At 40.9% G+C, this 20,882-nt stretch overlaps 1 protein-coding gene across 3 annotated transcripts in view; it reads left to right on the forward strand.

Moving 5' to 3' along the window:
- The window catches only part of cicb (capicua transcriptional repressor b), a 59,031-nt gene that overhangs the window by 15,863 nt on the left and 22,286 nt on the right, over positions 1–20,882 (forward strand). For all 3 annotated transcript variants that reach the window (XR_011979737.1, XM_072680520.1, XM_072680521.1), the window contains exons 3-4: positions 16,510–16,659; positions 16,831–16,981. Coding sequence is in view for 2 of the 3 variants with exons in the window: in XM_072680520.1 (XP_072536621.1) it covers positions 16,510–16,659; positions 16,831–16,981 (301 nt within the window). In the remaining variant the exon portion in view is untranslated. The remainder of the gene's footprint in view (positions 1–16,509; positions 16,660–16,830; positions 16,982–20,882) is intronic.

Consider the following 20,882-nt stretch of genomic DNA (forward strand, 5'->3'; position numbering starts at 1 on the left):
GTTTTACAGTGTGTGCGTGTAGGGGGCTGCGATATGTGTGTGTGTGTGTGTGTGTGTGAGTGAGTTTGTGAGTGTCGTATTTGTAGATATGTGCAGGAGTGTGTGAGCGTAGGAGTACGGGATTGGTCACGGTCGGTGTGTGTGTGCTGAGTGTGTGTGTGTGTGTTGGAGAACGACCGCGAGTGAATTGTGGAAATGTAGCTCTGCTCACTGACCGACTCGTGAGGAGGCAGGTAGAAGTGCAGCTGGAGGAGGAAAACACACTTTCATACAACCTGAATGAACACAGCTTGTTTTTTTCTGTTTCTAAAGAAGCGGTTAAGCCACCCTGGCGTTCCACATTAACCACCCTAGAATTCTCTACAGTGACATTTTAATAATTGCTCTATATATAATTGCTGTCATGCAAATCCAAAAACCATCTGAACTTTCAATGGACGTCAATGTAGGACGATTTCATTCAGAGTCATTTCAGAGCATTTCTATTGATGAAACTGACAAAAATGAAGATACGAGGTTTTTGCAGGCCAGCAACAATATTTTGCTGTGTGTCCGGCATATACGACTCGCTGTTTAGCCCCAACTATTTGCCTGAAGTTATAAGAAGGGTTTCGGCCCATACTGCTTTTTGTATTCAGCGCAGCCAATCAGAATGGAGCTCATTTACATTTATCGTTTCTGTGTGAATTTAATCCCAAATTCTGCAAATGTATCTATTACAGTATATAGTATAGTATAGTAACTATACAGTATCTTGTATGTCCATATGTCCATTAAAATATGGGATATTATAGGATCACCCCCATATTGATGCTTCCCTAATTCAAAAAGATAGATAGATATAGATAGAACTAGTTGGAAGATAAACAAGAAAATGAAAAGCTGTGTACAATTTTTATTTTGAATGGTTTTGACACAAAATTACACAAATGTTGCAAGTAGAAAAAGTGGGGGGAAAATAAAGTTTGTAAAAAAAAAATAGGATAGAAATTCTCTCAATAGTTTTATGTTATGATAAAACAAAATAATGCAAAAAGATATTTTATGACGTTTATTGATTATTATCAAGTACACTATTCTAGTGTACACTTGTACACTATATATATTATAAGTGTATAGCTAATACAACTTATAAAATTGTTCTTTGTAAGTATATATATATATATATATATATATATATATAACTTACATATATATATAACTTACATATACATACAAAGAGACATACTTTTAAAGTAACTCTTCTCACATGTATAGGATGACTACATTTTAATGTTCGATTAAATGTTAAATACATCACCTGACATCTCAGAGACATCTACACAGTGTGCATTTTTAATACTCTACATAGTGATCCATTAAAGTGTATATTTATGGATACATTTTCATATATATATATATATATATATATATATATATATATATATAATTTTTTTTTTTTTCATTTATACATTCATATTCATTTTATACATAACAACATAAAACTATTGAGAGAATTTCTATCCTATTTTTTTTACTAACTTTATTTTCACCCCACTTTTTCTACTTGCAACATTTATGTAATTTTGTGTCAAAACCATTCAAAATAAAAATTGTACACAGCTTTTCATTTTCTTTTTCATTTTCCAACTAGTTCTATCTATATCTATCTATCTTTAAAATGAATATTATATATGTTATATTATATATATATATATATATATATATATATATATATATATATATATATATATATTATAATGAATGAATAAATATATATGTTATAGCTGACCAGTTTGCGCTTTTACACATACAAAGAATATTATTAAGACATGCTGTTCCACAAAAATACCTTGTATCTCCAAAACAGTAACTTTACAGCAGGAGGAAAAAACCTTCTTAACTTTCACTAAAAGTCAATAGCAAAAGATTTGAATCCAAGCCATTTTGGACCATTTCTATTGCTGCATTAATCATGAAATTCTGATACAATGTAAAAAAAACACCTGCCAGATTCACATTGTAGAGAAAAGTGCAAAACATCCAAAATGATCAAACAATGAGAGGAAGGTTTTTTGCATGATAGCAACGATACACTGTAATATTAACCGGTGAATTCATGTTAATACAGTTTAAACCAGTGCTCAGTTTCCCAAAGCATCTTAGTGTTACGATCATCTTAACTGCTAGAGAGAGAGAGACAGAGAGAGAGTGTTCAGTGTGGTGCTCGCTCGACCTTTTGTGCCTTTAATGAATCATCTTTTAGCTAAGATGCTTCTACAGTTTCTACAGTTTACCTTTTGTGTATTGAAACGGGTTCAGGGTGATCAGCCTTTTGGACATCTTTTCATGTTCCCATAGCAACATCATCTGCAAATTTCCATGGATAATCTGACACATATTTCTGTCCACATTCAACCTGACAGCAGAAAAAAAGAGCCATTAAAATGAACATGATTGAATGACTGAATGGTGGGTAGTGGTCGCGAATGGAATGGTTGTATTCATTTATAGCTGCTTAAATAGAAACTTTAGTAATACGGTATATTAATTCTACATTTCTATCTTCACTTACATTTTTATTTTTATAACAGTTCACTACCTCCAGTTCAAATTGGACATATTTATGCAAGCAGATTACACACATGTACACTCCATACCTCATTCGAGATCTTTCTCTATTCTTTATTCTGTATATTTCGATTTGTAAATATTTATAAATCAATATATAAATATTTTTTCAACGTACCATAAAAGTAACTTGTGTGTTTGGATGGATTGTGTGTAGAAGTCCCAAAATTCACTCCTATATGATTTGAGTTTCACTCCTGGTGGCTATAGTAAAGTGTAGCCTCCAAACATGGTGGAGGTAGTTTCACACACTGCTACAGCTCACAGTAAGAGCTAACCTGGCTAAATAAACACAAAGTCAGTGGTCAGTGAAAGTGTCTACCTGTAATTAACTCTATATAACATTAGAATTAACCCAAATACACACAAAGCCAGTGGTCAGTGAGAGTGTCTACCTGTAATTAACTCTATATAACATTAGAATAAACATAAAGTCAGTGGTCAGTGAGAGTGTCTATCTGTAATTAACTCTATATAACATTAGAATAAACCCAAATAAACAAAAAGTCAGTGGTCAGTGAGAGTGTCTACCTGTAAGTAACTCTATATAACATTAGAATAAACCCAAATAAACATAAAGTCAGTGGTCAGTGAGAGTGTCTACCTGTAATTAACTCTATATAACATTAGAATAAACCCAAATAAACATAAAGTCAGTGGTCAGTGAGAGTGTCTACCTGTAATTAACTCTATATAATATTAGAATAAACCCAAATAAACACAAAGTCAGTGGTCAGTGAGAGTGTCTACCTGTAATTAACTCTATATAACAGAATAAACCCAAACAAACATAAAGTCAGTGGTCAGTGAGAGTGTCTACCTGTAATTAACTCTATATAACAGAATAAACCCAAACAAACACAAAGTCAGTGGTCAGTGAGAGTGTCTACCTGTAATTAACTCTATATAATATTAGAATAAACCCAAATAAACACAAAGTCAGTGGTCAGTGAGAGTGTCTACCTGTAATTAACTCTATATAACAGAATAAACCCAAACAAACATAAAGTCAGTGGTCAGTGAGAGTGTCTACCTGTAATTAACTCTATATAACAGAATAAACCCAAACAAACACAAAGTCAGTGGTCAGTGAGAGTGTCTACCTGTAATTAACTCTATATAACATTAGAATAAACCCAAATGAACATAAAGGCAGTGGTCAGTAGTCAGAATGTGCTGTTGGTCAGTAGAGTTATTGAGATGTTGGGTAGAAGAGTCCAGGTTTGGCTGTTAGGCTGATCTTCTCTGTGAGACACTGTATGGATTTGTTCAGGTCCACCAGCAGCTGATTAATTAGGAGAAGGACTGATTAGATAACCTAGGCGTTGGATGGGAAGTGGGAATACTGGCCTTCCTCCTCCAGATTTTTTAAAGATGTTCTGACCCAGACGTCTAGAACATCACAGTTTGACCCTTATCAAAGTGGCTCCGATTCTTTCCGATGCTTTCCTGCTGCCTAATAAACCCACACCTCTGTGGTACTAATGTTATGGCTGATCAGTGGACTGTTGGTGCCACCAAAACAGCTCACTCTACCAGTGAGTCTCTCCACCTCTGAAGGTGCCCTGTGGTCTGTGGCACCAAGACGCTCGATCGGATGGAGATATGGGGAATTTGGAGGCCAGGGCAAGACCCTGAACTCTTCATACTGTTCCCCAAACTGTTCCTGCCTTCTGGGAATACCAGCGCCATGAAGGGGTGTACCGGGTCAAGACTCATCGGACCAGGTGTCCGCAGGTTTTCCACAGAGGACAGGGGTTAGCCTGGGCTCTCTGGCTGGTTCATGGCTAGGAACATGACACACTCCCCCTTTCCACCAACAGTAGCCCCCTTTTTTCGGCTTGGCCCAGATAGAGATGTCTTCGCAACCCTTGCAAATGGATCGGCTTCGGGCGTCCAGCACCTTTGGTTTGTCCCTACTTGGGCCGACCTTGGTAGGTACTCACCACTGCTGAGCCTTTGATCTGTTAGGCGTTCCGACCCAGACGACCCTTCTTTGATCTTCTTCTATCTACCATAGGCTCGTCTGCAGCACACGTGCACAATAAACATAGCAATGTTTCCGTTATTGCGGCCACAGTTCGTGCACCGGATGAGCATAACTGACTTTTTCCGAATTTCAGACTTCCCATTCCTCACCCCTTCATCTCTCAGTCTCTTCCATGCCTACTCTATCTTTGTTTTTCACCCAGTTACCCCCCCCCTCCTCTTCCTCCCCCTCGCTCTCTCCATGCTGCAGTGCAGAAGCCTTATTCCCAGAGCATTCCTGGGAATTCCGCTCCATCCCTCTTTATGTAACATCAAGGCTTCCCAGCAACAAGAGCATGAAGAGACGTCAACAAGCGAACCACTCGATCATCTTCTTCACTCCGCAGCGATTCATCAGTTGTGTTTGATGTTCCTTTGATTTCACGTCACATCAGTTACGCTGTCAGAAGATCACCTGGATCTGCTCACTTTGAAGCACATGATCATGGTTTCGGACCGATTTTGTATGTTTAACATCTTTGCTACGTCTGCTTCAGCTCTCCCCTGTTCTTATCTTGTCCTTGCTGGCATGGCTGTGCTGTTATTATTTTTTTATTTTTTTTAATTTTGGTTGTTGTTTTTTTTTATGTGTGACGGTGCTGCCCCCATGTGGACTATACGCCACATTACGCCCTGTCCTCGTCCCATTTAACAGAGTGGGGAATATTCTAATGCTGCTAACAGTTAAAAATGAGCCATTAGGAGTATTCAAATGACATCACGCTAATTGCCAGCGACAGTTTGTTAGCAGTGTTAGCATGTGGGGCTGAACTGCTCCTTTAAACTGGTGCGCCGTGGTTCGTTTTCCACCCTGCGTCATTTATTATTCCCTCTGTTCTTCGCTTCGGACCCTTTCTGAGAGCTGGAGGCGAAACAACAGAGAAATAACAGAGGGGTGTGGATCGAGCGTGCGAGCATGCTTTGCCCAGTTCCTTGCAGTCTCTCTCTCTTTCTTTCTGATCTCATATGCTTATATATTATCTCGCTGCTGTCCACCGAAAAAAACATGCTTGTCCATTGTCCAGGGTTTGAGCCCTGTAGCTGCTTCTGTCCACTGTGTGAATAATTCTGGACTAATAGAAATGCTCTAGATGACCTGTAATGAACTCTTATTTCCATTGACTTCCTTTTTGCCCGTCTCCTGTAGAGTGACCATTTCGGAGATCCATGTTTTTTACTGGACAGCGACGATATGCTGCCCTTGTCATGTTAAAAAAAACCTTGTATCTATGCTTTTACTTTTTACTTTCAATGGAAGTCAGTGTGAAAAAGATTTGATTCCAGGTCATTTTGGAGCGTTTCTATTGGTCCGTTCATCAAAAATGGAGATACAAGGTTTTAGCATGACAGCGATGTGCTGATTCATAAACATATGTGCATATATATATATATATATATATGTATATACACATTAGAATATATGCATAATCGATAATCCAGGTGGGACATCTGGTGATGATCATTTGACAGCCACATGATCTGATCATGATTTAAGCTGTTGCCATGGCAACATGGCAGCGAAAGGGGTTCAAAGGTTCAGGAGGGGTTCTGGTTTAATTAGATCAAATAATTGCTGAGATACAAAAAACGGAGCATGATCAATCGTTTAAATTAGGGACAAGTGACGGAATATCGGGGTCATATCGCTATTGGCCGATAATTTTATTTTCTTATTTTTAGATTTGGCCGATGTTTCAAGCTAATTCTGGACTGAAAGCTGGTGGACAGCTGTCTTTCACCTGGGACCATGCTGTTTGCTTCGTTAAAATAACCGATTTGTCAGGCAAAGTCGGACAAATCAGCGTTTAGCTGTTCCAGCCCAGATTGGAGCGCCCCCTAGAGGTTGAAAAGTCAGTACGGCTGTAACGCCGCCTCAGTTGACGATGAAATAGGGCAATTTTTACTGCTTGTTTAACGTTTAACGTGGTGGGCGGCGACCTTCCGAATGTTGCCTTCCAGATTCGTGCTAGAGCCAGCGTACAAACCTGACGGGGTAGCACTGAGACCTGAGGTCTGGGTGGATTTCTAGCAGCCCTGGGTTCTTGATACCCAGGTCCACTAAGGTGCCACTGTTAGGCCCTTGAGCAAGGCCCTTAACCCTGTCTGCTCTGACCTCATGACAGTGAAGCTACTTAGCTGAAGATCAACTCATCTACCACTCTTACACGTATAAGATCCTCAAGGAACCTTTGGAGGCTCTTCTGTTTGAAGCTGTGGAGGAACCTTGAAGAACCTTCAAGGAACCTTTGCTTCTAAAAACCTTCAAAAACCTCTTTCTCAGTGCTTCCTGGACTTGTCCTGTCTCACACTGTCTCACACAGAATTCTGCTCCAACCCAAAAGGCAACATGTACATACACTATACATATGGACAAAAGTATTGGGACACCTGCTCATTCATTATTTCTTCTGAAATCAAGGATATTAAAAAGAGTTGATCCTGCTTTGCTCATCTTTGCTTATCTTATCTGTGGGCTTGAGGGGGGCTTTATACCCCCCTCAGGCCCAGGCATTAGGCAGCACGGTGCCAATAGGTTCATATTTATCTGCTCCAGAGGGTCCTATGGACTTAAAGGCCGGATCCGGCTCTGTAGAACCAAGCAGAACCTTTAGAGAACCTCCTTTCATTTATTTATTTTTTAATCTTATGCAAATTAGACGCTTGAGCGTGTCTGGAAATGAAGAATTGACCCCTGTCTTTCTGCTCCCCCCAGCAGTCAAAGGGTTAACCACTTGTTTACTACGGTGTCCGTCTGAGCCGGAGGCGCTTAGCCCGACCTCATTGGCTGTAGCCCAGGGTTGGGAGCGAGCTCATTGGTGGAGAGAGGATTGGCCCCGCCCCCCGGTGTGACCGCGCGGAGCGAGCCTTTCCGTTCCTGGCCCGTTTATCCCGGTTCCGCCCCGGTTAGCCTCAGTCTCGGCACTGATCCTGGATCTGCGGGATCTTCTGTCCCATTTGACGCCAAGTCGCCTGAATTCTGGAGCCTTTCAGGCCTCTTTTGGGTCCCTTTCCTCTCGTCCAATCAGAGAGCTCTGTTTTCACAACTTGCTTTCTAACCCCCGCCCCTCCCCGCGTCCCGCCTGCGCGCGCGAGCTCCTCTCCTCTCCACAGAATGACTCTTGTTCTATTTTTACTCGCCTGGCTCGCGCTCTTTCCCCTTCCCACCCTTTTCTCGAGCTCTCTTTCTCTCGAGCTTTTCCAGCTGCCTCTAGCTGCGCGTATTATCTGATCTCTCCGCGCGCGCCCGTGTGCGTGCATGCGCGCGTGTACCGTCCGAGTAAGCTTTAGGCCCAACGCAAACATGCGCCTGTTTTCGGTGACTAATGAGTATGGAAAATGTCGTCATCGTCCTGGCAGTGTGTGTACACACACACACACACACACACACTCATGCACGCACTCACAAACACACACTCCACCCCGTATCCCCGTAGTGCGACTGTGATGGCACAGGGTGGTACTGGGCACGAGGCCAGTGCCCCGTTGCCCTCTACAAATAACTCGCGCACATTTTCAACACACACACACACACACACACACACAGTGAACATGCTCTGGTCATGCAGTCTGGATGCTGTGTGTGCTGATAGTGGAGCTTTAGGCCAGTAACCTGAGCCCACTGACATCATTATTAGCTTGGCCTCAGTCAGCCTAGCGAATGCTTCAGCAGCCAGTGCCTCAGTATAGACCCTCTGTCTGCCTCTGTCTGCCTCTGTCTGCCTCGGTGCACTTTAGCCCTGCTAATCCAGACAGTGCTATTAGCTGCTGTGTGTGTGTGTGTGTGTGTGTGTGTGTGTGTGATTGTGATTCACAAAAGACATCATTTTGATTCGATGCAATACTGTGGCGTCTCGATTTGATACACTTTTTGATTTTGATATATATATATATATATATATATATATATTACATATAATATATAAATTATGATGTGATCTTTAAAATAATTCTGAATAATAATAATAATAATATTAATAATAAGAATGCTAAATGATCAATAGTAGTTACTCGTATGTGTAGTAATTACAAAATAATTAATCATAGGTGCTCAGTAATTCATATTAGTTACTGAATAATCTGTGGTAGATACGTGTTAATTCATAATGGATACTGTAAAATTCATAGTGGAAACTGAATATTCTGTAGATGATATGCAATCATTTAGAGTAGATATTAAATCATTCATTATGGATACTGAACAATTCATAGTAGATACTGAATAATTCATAATAGATATTGAATAATTCATAATGGATATTGAATAATTCATAATGGATATTGAATAATACATAATGGATACTGAATAATTCATAATGGATACTGACTCATTCATAGTGGATACTGAACAATTCATAGCGGATACTGAATGATTCATAATGGATACTGAATAATTCATAGTGGATACTGAATAATTCATAGTGGATTCTGAATAATTCGTAACAGATACTGAATATTTCATAATGGATACTGAACAATTCATAGCGGATACTGAATAATTCATAATGGATACTGACTCATTCATAGTGGATACTGAATGATTCATAATGGATACTGAATAATTCATAGTGGATACTGAATAATTCATAGTGGATTCTGAGTAATTTGTAACAGATACTGAATAATTCATAATGGATACTGAATAATTCATAGTGGATTCTGAATAATCCAATAGTGGATACTGAACAATTCATAATCGATTTTGAATAATTCATAATGGATTCTGAATAATTCATAACAGATACTGAATCATTTATAGTGGATACTGAATCATTTATAGTAGATACTGAATAATTCATAATGGATACTGAATAATTCATAACAGATACTGAATAATTCATAATGGATACTGAATAATTCATAGTGGATACTGAATGATTCATAATGGATACTGAATAATTCATAGTGGATACTGAATAATTCATAGTGGATTCTGAATAATTTGTAACAGATACTGAATAATTCATAGTGGATACTAGATCATTCATAGTGGATACTGAACAATTCATAGCGGATACTGAACGATTCATAATGGATACTGAATAATTCATAACAGATACTGAATAATTCATAGTGGATTCTGAATAATTCATAATGGATTCTGAATAATTCATAACAGATACTGAATAATTCATAATGGATTCTGAATAATTCATAACAGATACTGAATAATTCATAATGGATTCTGAATCATTCATAACAGATACTGAATAATTCATAATGGATTCTGAATAATTCATAGTGTATTCTGAATAATTCATAGTGGATTCTGAATAATTCATAGTGGATACATAGTAGTTCCTTGCAGTCACACAGAGAGTATATGATCGGCACTATGCGGTCAGTTCTAAAGAAATAGTAAAGAAAATTAATTTTTTTGAGTTTGATTGTTTATGAACCCTGAGGTCTGAACCGAGCCGTGACGTCTGTGTGGCGTGATAGCCCTAATTCTTAGTAACTGCTGAATAATAAGATCAAAAGAGAGATCAAAATCAGAATAAGGAGTGGTTGAAGGGGTTAACGGTGCAGTTTCACAGATCACAGCGTTCCTTTTCCTGTTCACTGACAGACACTCTCTCGCTTGGCGATGGTGGCAGATATGGCAGATACTGCTGACTGCGGTGAGGGACTGGAGCGCTGTGTACGGTCTGTTCAGTCTGCTGGTGAACTCAGAGGGCCGTTTGGTTGGTGGAGTAATAGTAATGATGAGCTTGGTCATGTGTACGGAGGAGGTCGGCGTGGGAACGTCAGTGTGGCGTACACTAGAGTGTATGGTGTGGGCACTGGGGGGCAGGAGAGGAAGTGGATGTGTAAAGATCAGGTTCCCGTAAAGCACTTCCACTTCTTATATGTCTTACACAGATGTTTGTTGGTGAGTCACTCGGGTTCCAGATGAATCATATGGTTGGTGAGGCAGCAGTGCACCGTCTGTAACTGCTACCATCTGAAATTATTACAGTCTGTCTGTCTGTTTATCTATCTATCTATCTGTCTATCTATCTATCTATCTATCTGTCTGTCTGTCTGTCTGTCTATCTATCTATCTATCTATCTATCTATCTATCTATCTATCTATCTATCTATCTATCTATCTGTCTGTCTGTCTGTCTGTCTGTCTGTCTGTCTATCTATCTATCTATCTATCTATCTATCTATCTGTCTGTCTGTCTAGCTATCCATCTGTCTACCCATCTGTCTGTCTGTCTATCTATCTATCTGTCTGTCTAGCTATCCATCTGTCTATCTACCTGTCTGTCTGTCTATCTATATGTCTATCTATATGTCTGTCTATCTATCCATCTGTCTGTCTGTCTGTCTATCCATCTATCTGTCTGTCTAGCTATCCATCTGTCTATCTATATGTCTGTCTGTTTATCTATCTGTCTATATATCTATCTGTCTATCTATCTGTCTCTTTGTCTGTCTGCCTATCTATCTATCTATTTATCTATATATCTACCTATCTGTCTATCTACCGATATATCCATATGTCCGTCTGTCTGTCTGTCTATCTATCTATCTATTTATCTATATATCTACCTATCTGTCTATCTACCGATATATCCATATGTCCGTCTGTCTGTCTGTCTATCTATCTATATGTCTGTCTGTCTATCTGTCTATCTACCTGTCTGTCTGTCTGTCTATCTATATGTCTGTATGTCTGTTTATCTATCTACATATATGTCTGTCTGTCTGTCTATCTATCTACCTGTCTATCAATCTATTTATCTATCTGTCTGTCTATCTGTCTACCTATCTTACTACCCATCTACTCACCATCCTATCTGAACGCCCTCTCTTCCAGTTCAAATGGGGAAACTGGTTTCTTGTCTCTGAAAGAAGCGTAATTCAGTCACTATGAACGAACTCATTCACAGCGAGGTTTGGTGTGAAATGGTTGATTGTAGACTGATCAGTTTTCTCAGATTTCTTCAGTTTTCTTTTTACAGTGGCAGTGAATGAAGCCAGGCATTACCACAGGTGTACGACACAAACCTAGCCAAATTATTTACTATCCAGAACCCCCAGTGAACCTACCAGCACCACCAGCACCACCACCACCACCATGTGTTCTCTGAGATTATAAGTATGCACATGTTTTCTTCAGGGACTTTTTTACCCGTCTGCCATGAGCTAAAACAGTGTCGCAGACATCAGGCAGTGTCTTCATAAACATTAGGTGTCATAACTGTCTGTTAACTTGTCGAGGCGTTAGACTCTTCAGACGTCTGCTTCCATTCACCACCACTGTAAAATCTCTCTGAGACGGAGCCTTTCACACCAAACCCGCTCTGAATGACTTTGTTTACGTCTTAACCACTAAAATAAATTCAGCTTTTATTGGTTTAATTCCTCATTACTCTTTCAGGCCACCGACTCGTTCACAAACTCACTATATGCCATCGCATGTTGTGAGTCATACAGCTCGGCCATCACAGTGTTCATAGGCCATTCATTGAGTCATTTTTTACACATTTGATGTTTTTTTTTGTTGTTGTTGATGATGTCATCATATGGCAGCCAATCAGAGTTGAATACAACTTGCCAATAAGTCAATCCCAGCAGAGATTCACTTATAGAGACCCCCTCAAAAACACATGTGGGTGAACTGGCTGGGCTAAACTGCCCCTAGGCCCAGCTACGTCGGGTTGGCCCGGGGTCAAAATTTATATATGTTAAAAAATGCCCCCAATTTATTTATTTTTTTTATTTTTTTTTCTTTCAACACACCACCAGCATTTCACATCTTGTAAACACTTGATGATGCTGAATGGACTAAAAGAAATGCTCTAAAATTCCGTATATAATAATAACTACGTTTTAATAACGTTAGATGTTATTTTCAATATCAATCATATCAATAATAAAGAATACCAATAATAATATTCTTGCTAGTCCGATCTGAATTGTTGATATCGCATTTTATTGATATAAAAACTATTTTTATTAGTCAGAATAACAGTGTATATATCTGGAATTACAAATTATTATGGATTATATTAGTATTTTGTATAATTTATTATGAATAACAATTTTGTATTCATTTTTTTCATAACAAATGTAGATATCTCTAATTGGACTTTTTACTAGTAAAATTGTAATCTTATATAATATAGCCATATATAATTCATCATATATAATATAGCCATATATAATATAGTCATATATAATTCATCATATATACTATAGCCATATATAATTCATCATATATAATATAGCCATATATAATATAGTCATATATAATTCATCATATATACTATAGCATATATAATTCATCATATATACTATAGCCATATATAATTCATCATATATACTATAGCCATATATAATTAATCATATATAATATAGCCATATATAATTCATCTTATATACTATAGCCATATATAATTAATCATATATAATATAGCCATATATAATTCATCATATATACTATAGCCATATATAATTAATCATATATACTATAGCCATATATAATTCATCTTATATACTATAGCCATATATAATTAATCATATATAATATAGCCATATATAATTCATCATATATACTATAGCCATATATAATTCATCATATATACTATAGCCAAGGCATTACAGGGTAAAGCTCTTTTTCTATGGTGAACTGATGTTCCTGAAAGACCGAGCTTAAGCTACAGGACAGCACTAAGTCTAAGTCTAAGTCACTTAGTCTAAAACTTACGGATTTAACAGAGTATCTAAGAAGATCTAAAGGGATCTATACCCATTAAGGCGGTATCCGTCCTGTTAAAAACCAGCTACTCATTTATTTGTCCCCTGGTCAGGTTGTGCGCTCCCAGCCAATCGCACGACGCGACGTCACGGTGGGCTCCAATGTCGCGGGAGCCAATGAGAAGTCCCGCCCCAGACCCGTCTTACTTTCCTCATTACGTTTCGGAGCGAGGCGGATTTGCATATGACTGACATTCCAGTGCTGCGTGCAGCCAATCGGCGTCGGAGGCCGCGCTGTGACGCGGTCGCGGCACGGGCCAATCGCGGCGCTCGGCGAGTAGAACGGGGGCGGGGCTGAGGCGCCGTTAGAACGAAAGGGGGCAGCCTGCTAAATACAACAAGAGGAGGAAGAGGAGGAAGAGGGGAGAGAGAGGGAGAGAGAGAGAGAGAGAGAGAGAGAGAGAGAGAGAGAGATAGAGAGAGAGGGCTTAGCGAAGAGGGAGCGAGGAGGAAACCGAGGGGGGAACGAGCGGAGGCTGGGCGAGGGACTGATATCCAAGAACCGACGGCTTCTTTCTACTACGGCCGCCTACGGAGCGCCCTGCTGCCGCTGCCGCCGCTGCTGTTGCTGCGGCTGAAGCCTTACGAGCGGAGAGTGTGTGTGTGTGTGTGTGTGTGCGCGCGTGCGCGTGCGTGCGCGTGCTCGTGTGTGTGGGGTGTACGAGAGGACAGCGAAACGGACTTCAGATCCATCATTTTTTTTTTTTAGGCTCAAGCATCGGTACCCCCCCCCCTCCCCTCCCCCCGGAGCATCATCGTTGTTTTTGTTGTTATTATTTATTTGTTGTTGTTTGTTTGTTTATTTGTTTGTTTGTTATTCGGGCGCTGTCCCCGGTGGTCCCGAGGTTGGACATTGCTGTTGTTTGTGTATTTTTGCTGAAATAAGTTGCATTAGTGGCGTTCGTGACGAGCTCCAGGGGGGGCTCAGCCTTTTTGGATGTGGTAGAGTCAGACTGGGTGTGAGCGAGAGAGGGAGAGGGAGAGAGAGAGGGGGGCATTTAAACATGGGAAGCCGCGCACTGATCGCTGTGTAGCCGTATGGCCGTCTAATACCGCCCCGATCGCTTGCCTGGGTGGGTGTCGTGTGGATGCTTCCTAACAGAGGCTGAACAGATTGTTATTGTGTGCAGCCGAAGCTAAACAAGCGAGCCAGAGCTGAGGGGTGGGGGGAAAGGGGGGTTTACTGGTCCTCACTCCGTTATTTGACATTATAAGCAGCCCTGAGATGAGCGCTGGCTCCCGCTCGCCGGTGCTTTTCGGCGGCGAGGGTACCGGGGCGTTCCCGGGGGGACGGACTCATGTGGAGCTCCGGCGCTGCTGCCACTGCCGCCGCTGCCGCTGCCGCTGCTGTTGTTGTCGCCGCCGCTGAGAGACCAGGGCCATGCAGCCTTACTGAAATTTGAATAAACCCCTATTATATATATTTTGGTCTCTCTTGTGCTCTTGTGCCACGAAAGGAGGAATCTGATGAATTATACAGCGCCTGTAGCCATAAAATCCAGCCCAGCGCTGCTGGCGTTAGCGCCGCTTCCCCCCTCCATCACAGGCCATGTGAATATGCAACCGACCCACACGTCTTTCTTTCACTTCACTCAGTTTTAAGCCTTTTATTTTGTAGTGTTTTACAGTTTGTAGATTCACAAATCCTGGTGTTATGGTGGATTGGAGCGGTGATAGCCACGCACACCCAAACAGCCGTTAGGAGCCCCGTCATTTGTTGATCTAATTAGCTAGCTAGCCTAGCTGGCGTGCTATCCCGCTTGGAAGACCCCGTTAAACGCGTGTTTGGGGCTTATTTGAACCCATTTAGATGCTTTTTAACACGTTCAGCGCGGAAAGCGTCTATTTTGTGCTGTAAATACGCTCTAAGCACGGCGTGAGAGGTTAGTTTGAGGTTAGGTCAGGTTACTACGCTAGCCCGGGGACTCGGAGGCCTAGTTGTTATCTGGCTGTAGCTAACCCTTTAACCGCCGCTCCGGTCAGTCAATGTAAACAAACGGGCGAAAGCGGCACAGGGGGGCATTTTTGGACCAAATATAAAGCATATCTTCCACAACTAAAGTTAAAAGTGAGCGTTAAACAGCGACAGGGATGTTTTTTGAGCTGTGTTTTGGCCACCGTGTTGTTTTTACAAGGGAAACCGAGCAGCTTTCTTGCGCGTTTCGAGGCTGGGTGTAATGGCTCCTGGTCTGAGCCGTTAAGAAATGTGTGTTGAACGGAAAAGCTGAGCACCCAAAGATTTCTAACTCCTCCATCGTGTGAATAAGGGGCCTTTTGACCGATTTGGGCACCGGAGTCGCCACAAATCATCGATTGCCATCGATTATGAGCGCTTGCTTTGACCCGTGGACTGACTGACCATCATCACCTGCCAAGGACGACGACCGTGAAGATGCTGCATTTCTAGCCAGAACGGATTCGTGTTCTTATTATTCTTATTATTTTCTTTTATTTGACACCAAATGGACTTTTTAAAGGGTTAAAGAAAGGTCCACGGTGAAGGACGTTGTTATTACACGTTAATGAAGTTTTTATAACAGCAACAACAAAAAGATTCGTCGTTAATCATGTTTTCCTCGGAAACCCCGCAATATCTTCGCCAAGGATTAAGCATGTTTGGTCAGTTATCTTCAATTGCCCACCTTAAATCTGTCAAATGTGAAAAAATAATGATGCTGTAACGCTTCGTATTGTAACTGTCCGTTCCACCTTAAACAGCGCAGCACCTCCATTCTGGCGCCTGAGGCAGCAGGTTGGAACTGCTGCAGCATTTAAGGTGGAACGGGTAATTAGAAAAAGAACAGATTTTTCAAGAGATTTTCTTTGTTAAATGAGCTTGAATGTATCTGATTGCAGAATGATGTGCAAATGAGCGGTCACAGGTGTTATAAAGTGTCTTAACCTTCTCAGATGTCCCTTGTATTTGACATTTGTGCCCCTATAGCCACAGTCAGGTGGTTGTGGTTGAGGATACCGTGGCCTAGAAACATAGGTTATTTCCTATGTGGTGTAACTGCAGCGTTCCGAGATCATTTCAGCACCTGTTTATTTAGTCATTTAGTCCAATCTTGGTTCGTGTGTCAACTGTTAACCGAGGCTATCTCTTGTTTTCCCCCTCCATAGTGTGGACTAATGTGGAGCCCAGATCGGTTCCAGTGTTTCCTTGGCATTCATTGGTCCCTTTCCTGGCGCCCACCCAATCAGATCCATCGGCGCAGCCTGGCGAAGGCCAGCAGCCTGTCAATCATTCGCAGGCTGGCACTCTGAAGAAAGGTAATTCCGAAATTTCAGGCAGCACGACTGTACAGCACGTCCTGATGTGATCCGATCGGTCCCGTGTTCCCGAATTCCCAAATTATCTTTAAGTTCGGTTGCAGTGTTTGGGCAGGGTGGGTGTTCCAAAAGTGTCAGCTTGGCAAGAACAGTCCATGTTCTCCTCCCCAGAGTCGCTGGGCGGGTCAGTGCTGAAGGAGACGGCGGAGGGCGCGCCGAACCCCCCCTCCCGGCCCGCCATCGACGACCTTCCCCCAGAGAGGGAGAGGGAGCCGGAGAGAGAAAGACCCGACAGCGAGACGGAGAGTGACGTGGATGATCCGTGAGTAGTCCGGCTGTGGGAGAGAGCGGCTGATGGCTAGTACAGTGCTGTGGTTTGCTGAGCGTTGTTTAATATAGGGATCCGACAGTAGTCTTTAATTCAGGTCAGTCCAATTCAGCCTTGTCTTAGTATTATATAATGGGCTGTGTAGTACGGCAAAACACCGAAAGGCTAATTCTCTGGTTCAACGGTAGCTTCATATACAGTAAAAACAATAATTACAAATGTTTGGTGTATGCTTGGTTTACAGTGTGTCGAGGTAACCAGGTCTGATCAGGTGCAGTCGTGTTAAATATTTATAACCATTTAATACAACGTTAATAAAACGGTTTACAATTTACATTTACACTTTTCACAATGAATTCAATTAAATCAATTCAATGAAATGTTTATTTATTTATAAAATGCAAAAATTGTGACTAAATCAAAATGTCTAACAGCGTAGCTGTGCTTTCTGTACAGGTGAAGTAAAATGAGTGAAATGCAGCTGTTTTAGTGCAGCAGGTCTTTATCACTTATTCATATTCTGCTCTTTTGGAGTTCAATAAATACATCCTTAAATATCAAAGCTTGAAATTTCAGCCATCAACATTTTTAAGCAGTTCCCTGTCGATACCGGCATTGTTGTGCACCCATAATAATAGGTGTATAGTTGCCAGAGAAGACATATAAGGTAACTTTATAGGACATGGACAAATGTTTTCTATTTAATAATAATTATTATTAATAATAAAATAATATGGCAGTCTTGGTCATTGGTCACCTGTTTAATTTGATTATAATTAAAAGTAATCCCAATTTACACAAAGAAAGACCATCATAATTACCATTTTAGAGTTATGCACAGCTGGAACTGTCGGACCATCTGTTTGTCATAAGGTATTTTTGTTTCTTTTTTTTTTTTATTTGTTGTTAATTGTTTCTGTCAGGAAATAGAAATTGTGCTTTAAAACTTAAAGATGTTTATTTAAGATTTATGCTGTCACTTAACCTACACATAAAACTAGTCACGCAAGAACCTCACATATCCAAAATGGCAATTTTACAGCTAACTACTGCAAATAAAAAAACCCAAAACATACAATACAGTAATTTTCGCTGAAAGTCAATCTAAAATGATTTTGGAACATTTCTATTGGCCCATTCATCATGAAATTCTGATGCACTGTATAAAAAAAGAAAAAAAGAAAGAAATGTGGGATACAAAGCTTTTACAAGACAATAGTAGTGTGTTATATATTGTTGAAATACTTTTGCTATATTGTTTGTTTATATATTATACATTTATATATGTGTTATATATTGATTGAACACATTTAAAACAACATGAATGAATTTTGTAGTAAAATGTTTAATTAATTAATAATTACACTTAAAAAAAACAAACACAAAATAATACATTCCTAGAAACATATACCCTAAAAGTGAACTCACTCAATTGTAAGCCTAATATATAGATTATAGATGATAAAATAGATGATATTGAGGTCTAAAGACTGTATAATGTAAATGGATTAATTTCATTATATTGACTTTATGTAAATTGGCAAAAAATGAACAAACACTGTGAGACATCCAGCCTGACTCACCTCCTTAGCTCAGACGTCGAGGTTTCTAAATGGTAATGTAAAGGTTTTTCGCCTAAACCATCTGACTGGTTTGGGTGTTATTTGAATAATTGTGCGCGACATACGCAAGTCTCGCATGTCGTCTGCTGAGAAGGCATATCGGGACTTCTGCACAAGCTGCCAGATGTCTGCCTCATATGAGCACTTATTCCGCTGATTGCGATTAGCGCCGGCTAACGATGTTTATTTCTTTGGCATTTAGAAATGGAGTAATGATGAAAAAGCTAGGATACACAGTGTACCAGACGAAGGGGCAGACGAATACAGCCATTAGCTTTGACGTGTTTTCTTCAAGAATTTATTGGCACCTTCGTTACTTAACTGCGCTGTGGGTTTAATTACACCATAGCCCACTTACTGGATGTCACCGAGCCAGCGTCTCGTCTAGGAAGTCGGAGAAGTGCTGATGTAGCCCCGTAAGTTATGACCTGCTGTCTATTGGAAGTCAGCTAGATCGGCCGTGGTCATTCAGGGATGCTCTGGTCATTATCGATGGTAATGAATATGTACAGTTCCCTGTGCCACTGGCTGCAGCACAAGCCCACTCCCATGCTGTGCCACTGGCTGCAGCACAAGCCCACTCCTATGCTGTGCCACTGGCTGCAACACAAGCCCACTCCCATGCTGTGCCACTGGCTGCAACACAAGCCCACTCCCATGCTGTGCCACTGGCTGCAACACAAGCCCACTCCTATGCTGTGCCACTGGCTGCAACACAAGCCCACTCCTATGCTGTGCCACTGGCTGCAACACAAGCCCACTCCCATGCTGTGCCACTGGCTGCAACACAAGCCCACTCCTATGCTGCACCACTGGCTGCCACACTAGTCCCATGCTTAACAGTTGGCTAGGTGTTCTTTTCATGAAATTCTGCAGCCCTTTTTCTCTTGTTTGGACGTTCCTTTGAAAACCTCTCCGGCTTAAGTTTGGTTTTCTGCTGCGGCAAGTTGACACGTTCAGTGGTTTTGAACTGAGGTCAGTCCTGAGAACTTTTCCGAAGCCTTTCTAGCGTCTCAGCAGTCATAACTACTTACCAGTGACTCGAAGACAGAAACTGAATGCGTTCCACTCTCTCTGGTGTCTGTGTGGATGAGTGACGGGAGCAGGCTCAAGGCCATTTACATTAATGAGCTGTCGTCTGAATGTGCTCAACTAACAGCCTTTCTCCCGCTGATGAGTAGACATATGCAAATTTCACATCTAAAATAGAACATTAAGTTACTTTGGAGTCTCTCGCTTGGCAAGGATTTGCTTAAATGAGCTCATTTGTACAGAAGGTGCTCACTTGCTGGAGTGGTAAATCAAGATCATCGTTACATGTGATGTACCTAATGCCTCCATGCTAAGATCACTGCAGTTACAGTCAAAGCATGGTCAAAATGAGAGGTCTGCGTTTGTTAATCAGCGTTTGGTTGTGGGTTTTTCTTGGGGTTGCCATTAAAAGACCACTAAATTCTCGCCATGCCTGTGAAAGCTGGTTAAAAATGTATATTTTCATATTTCATATGAAAACAAACTATGGAGTACAAGTGCATTGTATTTGCTATTACATGGTAACGCACCCCTTTACAAGCCGTCCACATTCCACATTACTGCATAATTCAGTGGCTGAGATGCAAACAACTGCAACGCTAGACTCAACAGGCCAGACGCTCACGGATGTCACATGTAGGAATAGGTTTAATAACAAGGAACTGATGTGATGGTTAACAGGTCAAGGCACCAGGGCAACCAGAGTAGACCCGGGCAAAACTATTGGCATTAACCAGAAACGGAAGCAGTAGTCAAAACCGAATAAACAAACGACCAAGCAACCTAAACAGAAGGACAAACCAACGAGGAGAAGCCCAAACCAGAAAAATGCTCAGTCTGTGAGAAGAGTATTCGGCAGTACTTCCCGAAGTGAGCTCGGGCAGGTTTATATATGCTGGTTTAAACTAGACACAGGTGAAAAGCATTAGTGCTCTGGGGATGAAGAATGGGAAAACCGTTTAGATTGGATTAGTGCTAAGGGGAATTATGGGAGTTGTAGTTGGTTGATTCGACGGAGGCAGGAGAAAGGCCCGGAAGCGTGAAAACGACGTCGGGATTTGGTGTGAAACTGTGGTTTACTGTGGAGAAACTGACCAACTTAGATCTCATTACAGTGGTGATGAATGTACCCAGGGGTCACTATGACTACAATACAAATATAGCCACTATCCAAACCCACCAGTGAAGCTTCCACCACCATGTTTTACCAATCTGAAAGTGTTTTCTTGAAACCTCTTTTC

The sequence above is a fragment of the Salminus brasiliensis genome, chromosome 5, assembly GCF_030463535.1.
Source record: "Salminus brasiliensis chromosome 5, fSalBra1.hap2, whole genome shotgun sequence".
NCBI lineage: Eukaryota > Metazoa > Chordata > Actinopteri > Characiformes > Bryconidae > Salminus > Salminus brasiliensis.